Source organism: Pseudorca crassidens, chromosome 13, assembly GCF_039906515.1.
Source record: "Pseudorca crassidens isolate mPseCra1 chromosome 13, mPseCra1.hap1, whole genome shotgun sequence".
In the NCBI taxonomy this organism is placed as follows: domain Eukaryota; kingdom Metazoa; phylum Chordata; class Mammalia; order Artiodactyla; family Delphinidae; genus Pseudorca; species Pseudorca crassidens.
Window position 1 is genome coordinate 3,611,635 of NC_090308.1, and position 15,852 is coordinate 3,627,486.

The 15,852-nt window shown below is 37.8% G+C and overlaps 1 protein-coding gene across 1 annotated transcript in view; it reads left to right on the forward strand.

Annotated features, from left to right (window-relative positions):
* PDE10A (phosphodiesterase 10A) overlaps nt 1-15,852 on the forward strand; it is a 583,074-nt gene that overhangs the window by 455,412 nt on the left and 111,810 nt on the right. The window contains exon 4 of the mRNA XM_067701571.1: nt 13,345-13,373. Within this exon, the coding sequence (XP_067557672.1) occupies nt 13,345-13,373 (29 nt within the window). The remainder of the gene's footprint in view (nt 1-13,344; nt 13,374-15,852) is intronic.

Below are 15,852 nucleotides of genomic sequence, written 5' to 3' on the forward strand. Positions count from 1 at the left end.
GGTTAAGATCTCTGGCTAGAGGCTCTTCAGTGGGGCTAATGGCAGACTCTGGGAGGGCTCACGCCAAGGAGTACTTCCCAGAACGTCTGCTCCCAGTGTCCTTGTCCCCATGGTGAGACACAGCCATCCCCCGCCTCTACAGGAGACCCTCCAGCACTAGCAGCCATGTTGCTGACAGGATTTCGGTGCTCCAGCTGGGTGTCAGGCCTGAACCTCTGAGGTGGGAGAGCCAAGTTCAGGACATTGGACCACCAGAGACCTCCTGGTCCCATGTAATATCAATGGGCCAGAGCTCTCCCAAGGATCTCCATCTCAACGCTAAGACCCAGCTCCACTCAACGACCAGCAAGCTACAGTGCTGGACACCCCATGCCAAACAACTAGCAAGACAGGAACACAACCCCACCTGTTAGCAGAGAGGCTGCCTAAAATCATAATAAGTTCACAGACAGCCCAAAACACACCACTGGACGTGGTCTTGCCCACCAGAAAGACAAGATCCAGCCTCATCCACCAGAACACAGGCACTAGTCCCCTCCACCAGGAAGCCTACACAATGCCCTTAACCAACCTTAGCCACTGGGGGCAGACACCAAAAACAACGGGAACTACAAACCTGCAGCCTGCGAAAAGGAGACCCCAAACAGAGTAAGTTAAGCAAAATGAGAAGACAGAGAAACACACAGCAGGTGAAGGAGCAAGGTAAAAACCCACCAGACGAAACAAATGAAGAGGAAATAGGCAGTCTACCTGAAAAAGAATTCAGAGTACTCATAGTAAAGATGATCCAAAATCTTGGAAATAGAAAGGAGAAAATACAAGAAACATTTAACAAGGACCCAGAAGAACTAAAGAACAAACAAATAATGATGAACAACACAATAAATGAAATTAAATTATTCTCTGGAAGGAATCAATAGCAGAATAACTGAGGCAGAAGAATAGATAAGTGACCTGGAAGATAAAATAGTGGAAATAAGTACTGCAGAGCAGAATAAAGAAAAAAGAATGAAAAGAATTGAGGACAGTCTCAGAGACCTCTGGGACAACATTAACCTCACCAACATTCCAATTATAGGGGTTCCAGAAGAAGAAGAGAAAAACAAAGGGACTGAGAAAATATTTGAAGAGATTATAGATGAAAACTTCCCTAATACGGGAAAGAAAATAGTCAATCAAGTCCAGGAAGCACAGAGAGCCCCATACAGGATAAATCCAAGGAGAAACACACCAACACACATATTAATCAAACTATCAAAAATTAAATACAAAGAAAAAATATTAAAAGCAGCAAGGGAAAAGCAACAAATAACATACAAGGGAATCCCCATAAGGTTAACAGCTGATCTTTCAGCATAAACTCTGCAAGCCAGAAGGGAGTGGCAGGACATATTTAAAGTGATGAAAGGGAAAAACCTACAACCAATATTACTCTACCCAGCAAGGATCTCATTCAGATTCAACAGAGAAATTAAAACCTTTATAGACAAGCAAAAGCTAAGAGAATTCAGGACTACCAAACCAGCTCTACAACAAATGCTAAAGGAACTTCTCTAGGCAGGAAACACAAGAGAAGGAAAAAAACTACAATAACAAATCCCAAACAATTAAGAAAATGATAATAGGAACACACATATTGATAACTACCTTAAATGTAAATGGATTAAATGCTCCAACCAAAAGACATAGACTGGCTGAATGGATACAAAAACAAGACCTGTATATATGCTGTCTACAAGAGACCCGCTTCAGACCTAGGGACACACACAGACTGAAAGTGAGGGGATGAAAAAAGATATTCCATGCAAATGGAAATCAAAAGAAAGCTGGAGTAGCAATTCTCATATCAGACAAAAAAGACTTTAAAATAAAGAGTATTACAAGAGACAAAGAAGGACACTACATAGTGATCAAGGGATCAATCCAAGAAGAAGATATAACAATTGTAAATATTTATTCACCTAACATAGGAACACCTCAATACATAAGGCAAAACCTAACAGCCATAAAAGGGGAAATTGACAGTAACACAATCTTAGTAGGGGACGTTAACACCCCACTTTCACCAATGAACAGATCATCCAAAATGAAAATAAATAAGGAAACACAAGCTGTAAACAGTGTGTTAAACAAGATGGACTTAATTGATATTTATAGGACATTCCAGCCAAAACCAACAGAATACACTTTCTTCTCAAGTGCTCATGGAACATTCTCCAGGATAGATCATACCTTGGGTCACAAATCAAGCCTTGGTAAATTTAGGAAAATTGAAATTGTATCATGTATCTTTTCTGACCACAATGCTATGAGACAAGATATCAGTTACAGGAAAAAATCTGTAAGAAATAAAAAACACATGGAGCCTAAACAATTCACTACCAAATGACCAAGAGATCAGTGAAGATATCAAAGAGGAAATCAAACAACTACCTAGAAACAAATGACAATGAAAACGCGATGACCCAAAACCTATGGGATGCAGCAAAAGCAGTTCTAAGAAGGAAGATTATAGCAATGCAATCCTACCTCAAGAAACAAGAAAAATCTCAAACAAACAACCTAACTTTACACCTAAAGCAATTAGAGAAAGAAGAACAAAAATACCCCATGGTTAGCTGAAGGGAAGAAATCATAAAGATCAGATCAGAAATAAATGAAAAAGAAATGAAGGAAAAGATAGCAAAGATCAATAAAACTAAAAGCTGGATCTTTGAGAAGACAAACAAAATTGATAAACCATTAGCCAGATTCATCAAGAGAAAAAGGAGAAGACTCAAATCAATAGAATTAGAAACAAAAACGGAGAAGTAACAAATGACACTGCAGAAATACAAAGGATCATGAGATATTACTACAAGCAACTATGTGCCAATAAAATTGACAACCTGGAAGAAATGGACAAATTCTTAGAAAAGCACAACCTTCCGAGACTGAACCAGGGAGAAATAGAAAATATAAACAGACCAATCACAAGCACTGAAATTGAAGCAGTGATTAAAAATCTTCCAACAAACAAAAGCCCGGGACCAGACGGCTTCACAGGCGAATTCTATCAAACATTTAGAGAGCTAATACCTTTCCTTCTCAAACTCTTCCAAAATATAGCAGAGGGAGGAACACTCCCAAACTCATTCTACGAGGCCACAATCACCCTAATACCAAAACCAGACAAAGATGTCACAGAAAACAGAAAACTACAGGCCAATATCACTGATGAACACAGATGCAAAAATCCTCAACAAAATACTAGCAAACAGGATCCAACAGCACATTAAAAGGATCATAAAGCGTGATAGTGGGGTTTATCCCAGGAATGCAAGGATTCTTCAATATACGCAAATCAATCAATGTGATAAACCATATTAACAAATTGAAGGACAAAAACCATATGATCATCTCAATAGATGAAGAAAAAGCTTTTGACAAAATTCAACACCCATTTATGATAAAAACCCTCCAGAAAGTAGGCATAGAGGGAACTTACCTCAACATAATAAAGGCCATATATGACAAACCCGCAGCCCACGTTATTCTCAATGGTGAAAAACTGAAACCATTTCCACTAAGATCAGGAACAAGGCAAGGTTGCCCACTCTCACTACCATTATTCAACATAGTTTTGGAAGTTTTAACCACAGCAATCAGGGAAGAAAAAGAAATAAAAGGAATCCAAATCAGAAAAGAAGCAGTAAAACTGTCACCGTTTGAAGATGACATGATACTATACATAGAGAATCCTAAAGATGCTACCAAAAAACTAGAGCTAATCAATGAATTTGGTAAAGTAGCAGGATACAAAGTTAATGCACAGAAATCTCTTGCATTCCTATACACTAATGATGAAAAACCTGAAAGAGAAATTAAGGAAACACTCTCATTTACCATTGCGAAAAAAAGAGTAAAATACCTAGGAATAAAGCTACCTAAGGAGACAAAAGACCTGTATGCAGAAAACTATAAGACACTGATGAAAGAAATTAAGGATGATACCAACAGATGGAGAGATACACCATGTTCTTGGATTGGAAGAATCGACATTGTGAAAATGACTCTACTACCCAAAGCAATCTACAGATTCAGTGCAAGTCCTATCAAACTACAAATGGTATTTTTCACAGAACTAGAACAAAAATTTTCACTATCTGTATGGTAACACAAAAGACCCCAAATAGCCAAAGCAATCTTGAGAAATTAAAATGGAGCTGGAGGAATCAGGCTCCCTGACCTCAGACTATACTACAAAATGACAGTAATAAAGACAGTATGGTACTGGCACAAAAACAGAAGTATAGATCAATGGAACAGGATAGAAAGCCCAGAGATAAACCACACACATATGGTCACCTTATCTTTGATAAAGGAGGCAAGAGTATGCAATGGAGAAAAGACAGCCTCTTCAATAAGTGGTTCAGGGAAAACTGGACAGCTACATGTAAAAGAATGAAATTAGAACACTTCCTAACACCATACACAAAAATAAACTCAAAATGGATTAACGGCCTAAATGTAAGGCCAGGCACTATAAAACTCTTAGAGGAAAACATAGGAAGAACACTCTGTGACATAAATCACAGCAAGATCCTTTTTGACCCACTTCCTATAGAAATGGAAATAAAAACAAAAATAAACAAATGGGACCTAATGAAACTTCAAAGCTTTTGCACAGCAAAGGAAACCATAAACAAGACGAATAGAAAACTCTGAGAATGGGGGAAAATATTTGCAAACGAAGCAACTGACGAAGGATTAATCTCCAAAATTTACAAGCAGCTCATGCAGTTCAATATCAAGAAAACAAACAACTGAATCCAAAAATGGGCTGAAAACCTATATAGACATTTCTCCAAAGAACATATACAGATGGCCAAGAAGCACATGAAAAGCTACTCAACATCACTAATCATTAGAGAAATGCTAATCAAAACTAAAATGAGGTATCACCTCACACCCATCAGAATGGCCATCATCAAAAAATCTACAAACAATAAATGCTGGAGAGGGTGTGGAGAAAAGGGAACACTCTTGCACCATTGGTGGGAATGTAAATTGATACAGCCACTATGGAGAACAGTATGGAGGTTCCTTAAAAAACTACAAATAGAGCTACCATATGACCCAGCAATCCCACTACTGGGCATATACCCTGAGAAAACCATAATTCAAAAAGAGTCATGTACCAAAATGTTCATTGCAGCTGTATTTACAATAGCCAGGACATGGAAGCCACCTAAGTGTCCATCGACAGATGAATGGATAAAGAAGATGTGGCACATATATACAATGGAATATTACTCAGCCATAAAAAGAAACTAAATTGAGTTCTTTGTAGTGAGGCAGATGGACCTAGAGACTGTCATACAGAGTGAAGTAAGTCAGAAAGAGAAAAACAAATACCATATGTTAACACATATATATGGAACATAAAAAAAAAAGAAAACTGGTTTTGAAGAACCTAGGGGCAGGACAGGAATAAAGATGCATACGTAGAGAATGAGCTTGAGGACACAGGGAGGGGGAAGGGTAAGCTGGGACGAAGTGAGAGAGTGGCATGGACATATATACACTACCAAACGTAAGGTAGATAGCTAGTGGGCAGCAGCCGCATAGCACAGGGAGATCAGCTCGGTGGTTTGTGACCACCTAGAGGGGTGGGATAGGGAAGGTGGGAGGGAGGGAGACGCAAGAGGGAAGAGATATGGGGATATATGTATATGTATAGCTGATTCACTTTGTTATACAGCAGAAACTAACACACCATTGTAAAGCAATTATACTCCAATAAAGATGTTAAAAGGAAAAAAAGATCTCTGTTGACATAGCAGTGTGTGATGTCCAAATTTCACGGAATTTTGTATGCTCCAGAGAATTTGTGAAATCTAGAGGTGATCAATACATTCTGGGATTTTTTTCCCCATCCTCAGAAAACTCCTAGACCATGAGGACTTCGATGCTAAGCCCTTTTTTGTTGACTATTGTTATAAATATGATAGGAAAGCTTTGGATTTCTCATATCCCCACATCCTCAATATTGAAGCATCATTATAAAGATATGTTTTAAAAGGCATAAAATATTGTAAGAGTTTTAGGAAGCCTCAATAATTTTTTTATTTATAATTTTTACCTATCTATTATAATAAATTTTTAAGTTCCTTAGCTGTTTCTAAATAGTTACTTGAAACTATGAATTTTGGAAGACATTATTGAATATAGAACTTCCCATGCTAAAAGGTGACTAATTCTCCAAATGTTAACGGAGTTTACATTTAATTACTTTGGTTTCTTCTGTCAGAATGATAGAATTGCTTCTCTATTTCAACAGCTCACATGTTATCAATTGAGAAACTAAGATCAGCTCTGCCATTTGCCTCTGGGAGAGATGTTGCTCAGGTTGCTAACGGTGAACCTTACAGTGAGTTACAGTTGTCACGAACATGATACCAAAGCAGAGTTCAAAGACACAGAATCCACACAGCTCAGGACATTTAGAGATAGCTAAGTTCTATAACGCAATATATAGAAATGGAGAGAAACATAGTAAGTGAATGTTTAATGATACCTAATGATTGTTTAATGATAACTTTGCTTATATATATATATATATATACACACACACACATATATTTGTAGGTATAAGGAAGGTACTTTGTAAGTTATTACATTATATACAGAAGACCACCTGCAATTCACACAATGCCTTTTTAAGCCATCACTCTTCATTTATAGAATTGGAAAGCTTCATGGACTAACTCTCACTAGGAATGGTCTCCTTCTGTTTATATAGAAATAAATGTAAAGAATAGACTACGATGGGCTGTGCTAGAAAATGTGATTTTGTAAGTTACTGAAACTCATTAGAGTCCTTCAGGGAAAAAAAATAATTTTTCCTGTTTTGTGATATAGCTTGTAAACTTATTATTTCCTCCCCCCCTTTTTGACCAAGACTACAATAAGTATATAGTTCTTTATACTGTCCAGTTATTTAGTGATTTGTAGATTATTTCATGTTTCCTCATCAGTAACTGCAAAATAGAGGGTTTATTGGCAAAAATCAATCCATCTGGTACTTCAGGTCTTGATTACATGGCTCATATTCTTCCATAAATTCCTGGTTTTTAGCGTTAGAAAATTGAAGTAAGAAGCATAACAAAAGTGAAGTGATTTGAGCACTATGTTTAATAGTTAGGCCACGAGATTTTAAACCGTTGGCAAAGGTAACAATCTCCTAATGTTTTACCAGAACGTTGCTGTCTGTATGCAAAAGAATCATTATATCTTAATCATTTAAGAATCATTTTTTGAGATGCCTCCACCCCCCAGTAATGTAAAAGAAATATTAGATGTGGCCTCTTGTCTCCAGGAACTTGTATTCAGTGAAGAAGTTAAGTCATTCGTATGTATATAATTATCCACACAAAGCAGAATGTAGTCAGTGCCAGGTTGAATGCAGAGAAAGAAAAGTGCAATTTATTGAGAGCCCGCTCTGTGCAAAAACTTTGTGTACATTATCTCACCTGATCCCAGCACCTCCTGAAGTGACCTCATTTTATACATGTGAGATTACCAAGTTTGGAAGGTCAAGGAGCCCATGTATGGTTTGTAAGTGAAGCTGAGAGTTGAAAACAGATCTCTTTGGACTCTGAGCCTATCTTCTTTTTTAATGTAGCAGTCTGCTCTCCTCACAGGAAAGGAGTGTGTGAGAATTCTGAGGGAAGACATATAGTGGGCCTATGTGCTTTTGAGAGGGCCTCGGAGACAAGATACAAATTGAGCTGAGTCTTGAAAGACTTCAGTGTGTGGGAAGAGGGAGGAATCAACTTTGAGGAAACAGCAGGCACCCTCATGCCTCAGTGTCTTTGCTCAGGCCGATCCCTCCGCATGGAATGCTTTTCCCTTTTCCTCAGCTGCTTCTGTAGCCCATCCCCTGGAGGAGGTCTTCTCTAACCACACTTTCATCTGCAGCCTGCCCCCAGCCACTCCCCCCTTGCTTTCTGATCCTTCTTAACCTGGTCTACTTCGTTACCACTTCCAGCTTGCTGTATAATTTAGTTATTTATCACGTTTATGGACCATCTCCTGCCTTTAGAATAAAGCTTCAGGAGGACAGGGATTACTGTCTTTTTTTGTTCTCAGATATATTGTAGGCACCGAGGATAGTGCCAGGAACTTAGTTATTGAGTAGGTGCTCAAAAAATACTTGTTGTTGGAAGGTATGAAGATTTTGGGTTAAGAGTGAGCAAAGCATATTTGGGGCTCTAGTAAGACCAGTTGAGTCCTGTTGTTACAGATTCCAGTTGGAAAAATAGAACCAAATTGTGAGGACTTGAATCCTAAGCAAAGGGATTCGTTTATTTTTGGTAGGAATCGGAGAGCTTTCTGAAGATTTTATTTTAAATAATGATGTATTGATTTAATGATATAAAAGTAATATCCTATTAACATTTTATTACATTTCCTTCATTTCCTTTCCTCATTTCCTTTGGAGGGCTTTCTGTTTCACCTGGTAAAATTGGCTTAATCAATAGGGAAATAAACTGTCTCACATATGAAGAAGCTTTTAGGTAAGACAGTCTTCAAGGCTGGCTGATGAAATTGGTTAGAAATGTCTCCAGAGATCCAGCTTTTCTCTCTTTCCTCTCCCCCAGCTGCCCTCTCCTTCTGCCCAATGCTCTGTGCCCGCCTCCCCTTCTCCTCTGTTGCCCTTGCTGGGTTATTGTTTGGGGTTGACTCCTCTCATGACTACAAGTGGCTCCTGCCACCAACTAGGGCCAAAAGCTACCTTTTTGTTTGCTCTCAAAGCCATGGAATTGAAGTCCTCCCCTTTGGTATGATTGAGCCAACTGAGACATTTATTCAGTATCTGGCCGTATTAGACATCTGATAGATATTTGTGGATTGAGTCGTCAAGATTGCATTGTTAGAAGACACATAGCTGTCTCTAGACAAGCTCCATAGCTGTGCCAGAAATGGCTGGAGGAGGCGGAATGGAGCCGCACCAGCTCCTAAGAGATGGAGGTTTGTATAAACGATGGCTGGTTTATTCATTTTCATGGGAAATACATATTTCCCACAAGGAGAAGACAAGTATGCTCCATTTACATTATCTGCAGAGACTGCAAGGCAAAGTGAGATGGATAATCTTGAAGGACTGAGGTGCAGTGACATCTTTGCAATGATCCCCAAGTTCTCTATCCTGTGGTCCCTGTTTCTCCTCTCTGGATACATAGTATCGATGCGTGACTTCTTAGACTTCTTTTCTTATAACTACAGGATGAGCACTGAAAGCCGAGAACTTAACCGTGGAAGGTTTAGTCAAAATAACTTATATTGTACTTCAAGGAAATGATAATCGATCTAAAAAGTTTTCTTTTTAACAATATTAAAACACATTTATACATGTATAAATTATACACGACCATAATTGTTTTCATTTCAGACTTGTAACATGATATACTGAAGAAAACATAATTTGTAATTGAAACCAATTTGTGTGTCTATGTATATAATTTATAAAATGTGTATGTGTTTACATACACTTATAGATTAAATACATATACATATATTTTAACTTAACCAAATCATGGACAATTTTTCATGTCAATAAATAAACATAAACATTCATCATCATTTTTAGCAGCTGCAGTCTTGGATTATGTTGAATCTGTTTTCTTTATTGTAAAAAAATATATATTCTTTTTCAGTAGGAGGATTTTAAAAGATCAACAAAGAATAAAATTACTTAAGGATCATGAGACTCAATCAAAACTCTTTAATGCTTGGTTTTAAGTGGACCTTTTTTAGATCTATAATAATTTATTAAACTAATTTTGTTATTCTATTTGTTATTTTTCTTTATCACATTTTGTTTTTCTTTAATGGTATTCACTTTTGTCTATAGTTTTTATGCCTCAAATAGTAAGAAAATTTAATAATTTCTTATTGATTCTAAAGAATATGAGTTTCAGTGGAATTTTTGTCTACTCTGTATTTCTGGAGCTCTTACTTCAAGGCTAAACCCCAGAGTAAAGACGAATATTAGAAGCAGACACAGAACTTTAAATCAGTCATCGTAATGTAAATTCCTTTAAGTTCTGCTTATAAATTTGGATTCATTCCTGAAATCCCATTTCATATTAAGAAATATCAAAATTGATCACAAAAAACAACGTACAAATGTGTGCACAGTTATAAGGATTTATAAAATATTCCAAATTAAGTACTTGCTGAAAGGTGTACTTACTAAGAAATCCTCCAGGGGAGTTTTTGTTGCATGAGCTATTCTTCCTAAGGCTTTAAAAAATTATTAAAATGATGCTTACATTGAAGACGGTTTCTTTTTTTTTTTACAAAAATAAATTTCTCTTTAACAAGCATCAATATTCCCTTTCTGAAATTATCTAAAATTTTTTCTTGTTTATTCTTCCCACTAGAATTTAAGCTTCTTGAGAACAGGGTTAATTAAATGCCTAGCACATAGTGCATCCGTAGTACACATTTCCTGAATAAACAAATGTTTACAGAACCCTAAAGCCACATAAAAATTAGTGTCTGCTGTTGCTAACATTTTTGTTGCTAATCTGATGCTCATGAAGGACTCAAAATCTCCCACCCATGGCAGTTTCCTTCTTTTCCATGATTGCCTGTCCCTTCACTTTTAAGTGAGCTTCATTCCTGAACCATGTGAAATGCCACTCAGACAGTTTAGCTGGGGGTACGTGTTGGAAGTGTACAGAGACGTTCCAGAGTTGTGGGTTCTTAGGAATCATTCTAAGTTGTGGTCTCTTAACCTTACATTACAAATGTTTTTGTGGAAAAGAATATTTTTCAGTATCAAATTATATTGATAGGATGTTGTCTCACTTCAGGCTTATAAGGTGGCAAAAGAAGTCAGACCCCTTGCCAAAAAGTAAGGCAGCAAGTGACAGGCCATGTGGGCTTCTGACCACAGTGCACGCTCTGAGCCACTAGCTGTGCCACCTCTGCTATGCGGTCATCCTGTCCTCTCCATTGTGGACGAGAAAGTGAATAGATTGTCTGCAACATGCTGAAACTTGCCTTAGGCAAGAGAGTTCGACAAAATGAAAATTCCAAGTATAGGAAATAGGAAGGAAGCTTCCCTTATCCTAACAAATTCACTGGACCCATTAATTTCCTCAGCTAAAAGACCATGTTCCCTAAATGGACTTGACATTCATTTAACAAAAATTGTTTGGCTTCTAAGTTGGAGAAAGAGATAGATGATTTATTTCTAAATCTGTACATAAGGTGAAGAATCCAGAAATAAGTTATAGGTAGCATTTTTCTTTCAAATACTTTGTCCATAAAGCAAGAAAAAAATTGGTTTTTATAAATACTTATCAGTAGAGTTTCTTATGCACACTCAAGTTTGAGAAGCACTAAGCAAAACTAAAGGAAAAAGCAAAGGGGACGTTTATGTACAGATGTCTGGACATTCGAGCTCTTCTTCCTTTGAACTAACTTTCAGATCGTACTGATGACTGGAGAGTGGAAGGTGCCAAAAGGTCACAGCTTGAAAACTCCATTCAGTCCCACAGTAAGCTTGTTCACACAGCTGCTGCTTTCCTTTGCATGTTTTAATCAACCTTGAATTTTCAACCCTGTTCATTGAATTTCTTAGATAAAAATTAAAAACAATTTAAAACATATATGCCTCTACAACTTTATAATCTGTTAACAAATTTGTCATGATGATTAAATCAAAGAGTCCCATCTTCAGAGAGGTTTAGAAAAGAATAAGAGGTTAGGAGTTAAAGAATAAATGAAAATGTTTCTATGATGTGACTTCAGTGTATAAGATAAAATAAATGTTTTTCCTATAACATGGTTACATTCTTAGGGAAATCGGATGCAATGCTCAAACCGTTATGGAACAATTATAAGAAAAATATATAAGCAAGTAGGTATTAATACAGTAATACAAAAAAATAGGAACTGCTTATTGAACGCTTACTATCTGATAGTCCCAAGCTTGCTAATTTTGAAAAGGTTCCCAGGTAAAGGCAACATGCAGCAAGTTTTGAAGTCTAATTTACTTTAAATTATGAAGCATCCAAGGAGCATGATAGATGCGATATTTTTGAAAGATAAACTGGGTGGGTGAGTGTGTGTGTGTGTGTGCGTGTGTGTGTAGGCATGATTGCGAGGGCAGATATTGGATTCAGGGATCAGCTTAAAGGTTACTGGTTGATAGGTGATTTGGAACTAGACTTAATGTTGTTTGTGGAAATGGATGGTAAGCAGTAAATCTGAGAAAGATAAGAAAAAAGAGGAAACAAAAGGACTCAGTGGTTTAGTTCATAAGAATATTGAAGGAGAAAGAAGGATCCCAGCCCTGTCTGGGCTTGTGAACTTTGTCAGTGTTGAGATAGGTTAGGCTGTGCTTTTATGTAGAATACATTAGAAATCTGCTGTGTTAAGTGTGTGCTGGTGGTGGTAGTTAGAGGGGGTTTGGTTGCTAAACAAGGCACAAGATAGCAACAGCATGAAATTAAAGGCTGCCTCCCTGTGAGCGGTCTGGAGAGGCCCAGCTCCAGTCACCCTTCCTCTGGAAGGGCCATATCAACACCTTTTCTCTGGGTCAGAGCCAGTTACTGGGCATGGGATACTCTTAACCAGTGGACCTAAAGTGGGGTCTTGGACAGTTTGTTTCTTGTACCCTGCTGGTGGACACAGGCATATTCTTGCCCTGTAGCCAGATTCGTGGCGAGAGCCCTTCAGAGGGCCTCAGCTAGACCAGGTCAGTCCATGAGTCTGATTTTACTAGTGAAGAATGCTGACGTGCTGGTACAACCCCCCCGCCCCCGCCAACTCCTGGGACCCGTGGTACAAAGCAGCACTATTAATAGGTGTGTTTCACGCCTTAACCAGGGAGCCATGCAGGCACATGTCTTATTTCAGCAAATTAGAAATGCTGGAAATAACCCTCACAGCGCAAGTGCCAATGACCATTTGAGATATTCATGTGGGTTGTGTCATTTAGAATGTTGCAAATATTACAAACCCTTTCTAGGTACGTGTATTTGATAAACCACAGTGTAGCCATATTTCAGGTACTACCATTTTAGAAACTCTAAAAAGGTACTCTTGAAAATGACTGGCAAACTGTTGTGTTATTTCATTTCCCTCCAAAATTAATACATACATCTAGCTCTAAGCTTACTGTTTAACTTTTATAGAGTTTTAAAACCAAATTCCTAGATTTCACAAGCGGAGGCATTGCAAATAGCCTTCTAGTTTATTGAGCGTGAATGACATGTTCTGTATTTCAGAAACTACTCAGACTTTCTAATTGTATTTTTTCTCCCTTCCTTCTCCATCCCCCAGATGAATCATCTCCTAAGGAAGTCAGCAGGGTAAGTAACGTGAATATCATTTTTGGTACCACAATATAGGAAATAAATTCTTTTGTATATTTTCAGTGCGCTAACGTGTTTAAGTGTTAGAAGAATAATTACAAAAAGTGAGTGCCCTCTCCAGCGTATCACTCATCAGTATGGAGTAAAGCCAGTGAGGAGAGAGGTGTGAAATTGGAGGCCTCAAACTGAATACAGCTAACAGATGCGTTCCATTTGGCCTGCCCATGCTTATGGGGTTTTCTGAATTTTTTGCCAACATTTAGATGTTGAGAGAGTGCATATTAAGATTGGATTTCTGGCTTCTCTTGAAAAACCATAAGATAAGGCAGCACTGACACCGAGTTCCCATGTGGCGACGGTCTGCTCAGGCCGCTTCCTCACCGTCCCCTGCTCAGTGGCTTTGCACGTGTGCTACTGGGCTAACCCTGCCTTTAAGTTCATGCACCTTCTTTCTGGGAGAACAAAAGGTGACAACTCGTGAGCTGAAGACGTGATGTTCTTCGGTACTTTTAGAAATACTAAATGCATCGTTCTCACGTTCAAGAGAAACACTTAGTGTTAAAGTTATGAGACTTAAATTTAAAAGCTTATGGGAAATGAGTATCGAGAGCATTTTAGCATGCCATGTTTAATGCTACAAAATTATAATTCTGTAATTACATATGAAAAAGAATCTTAACTATATATCCTGTTTACAGATAAAGATCTTAAAATGTGGATTCAGTGTTGAAAATAATCAGAATTGTATCTGATGCAACCTTATGTAAGAGATCACTCTTTATCATAAGATATAAACTGAAGTACTGTTATCAGGATCACATATATAGATCTATTCCTTTATTTTTAATTATCTGTAGAAAGGAATCTTTAAAATGACAAGGACCATTGTTGGAGACTGGGCAGAATTTCTTCTGTCCCTAGCAACCTAACAGACTCGTAAGAGTTCTGTAAGTCTCAGGGTTTTCCTGGGAACATGCACTATTAACTTCACATTTACAGGATTCACACCTGGAAAGTTCCCAAGACTGAGTGCTTCGAGGTATATTAGGGGACAGAGGGATCAGCCTGGAATTTTACAGCTACTGAGAGCAGCAGAAATGGCTGAAAAGCCATGTTTGAGGATAAAAGAATATTCTCACAAGTGGACCTGGGCCGTCATAAGATACTGGGGTGTCGATATTGGCAAAGCTACTGTCTCAGATCTCTGAGATAGTACCAGGTGTCTATAAAACCAGGACAGTAGGAAAAAAACCTACAACTTACTCATCAATATTCTTGTTTTAGAATAACTTTAGTTTATAGGGAAACCCTGACCTCAATTTAACCTTTATAGCCTTCAGAAGATTTTAGACATTGTTGTTGTTTTTGAGAGAAGTGGGAAAAGAGATGCCCAGAAAGGTGATTTCAACCCACCCCATGTTTTCCTTACACCCTGTTCTGCTCACAGCAAAGACCAGAGCTGCCCTTCTGATACCTTGCTTATTTCAATATGTTAACTCTATCCACCTGTTTGGTGGAACTCGCCCTTCACCTCCAGGGTCCCCCAGTTTAAAGAATTTGTACCATACTCTCTGTCATAACTGATTTTGTTACTGCAGCTCACTCTTTCAATTATAAGCCAGGTTCTATTTGGGGAGAACAGCTATATAGACAAGGAGTAGACTTTTTAATTGAATGCATTTCTATATATTTTAGTTATGCAAAATATCGCCACAAGACATCTTGGATTCAGATTGCCACCTACTTCTTACTATGCCAGTGCCTTCTTCCGGGTGAAGAGAGAAGAGATGCAGACAATACCACACACTATCTTTAAGCCCATTAGAAATGATGATAAACTATACATAGTCATTTTTTCTTTGCTATTATTTTATAAAATTCTTTTACTTTATACCAAATTTGGAGAAAATGCAATTCCAGGTGAGAAATCATAATTATATGAACAGATAACCTAGAATAGTATCAGTTGCCAGGATCTTTAAAAGTTGTTTTTTTTTGGGTTTTTTTTTCTGAATATACCCCAGATCTTGGTCAGTTCTGATACATAGAATTTGCATTATAAAATAGTATACCAATGTTTTAAGTTAAAATTAAGCTTTAGAAATCCTAGTGCAAACTTTTGGTAACTGGTGACTGGCCACAGGGCACATCCATTGTCAAAAGCATGCTCTTGAGTGAGGCAGATTCTTACCCCTCCAGGCAGTTCCGGTTATTGTGACATACTTTCTCACTTAGCGCCAAACAACCTCTCTTTAATTGCCATCGACTAGTATTGTTTTGACTTTTGTAGCAGCTCCAAAAAGGCTATACCCCCTACTCCATACAGAGCTCTTTAATTAGAGGGATTGTGTTCTGTCTTTCCCAGTGAGACACACTCACTTAAAATAATTTTTTTTCCCGTGGGCCTCCTTAGGGTCTGGGTTGACATTCTCTGGACAGAGTATGCATTATTAATATATTTTTTAGAAGGTGGAGG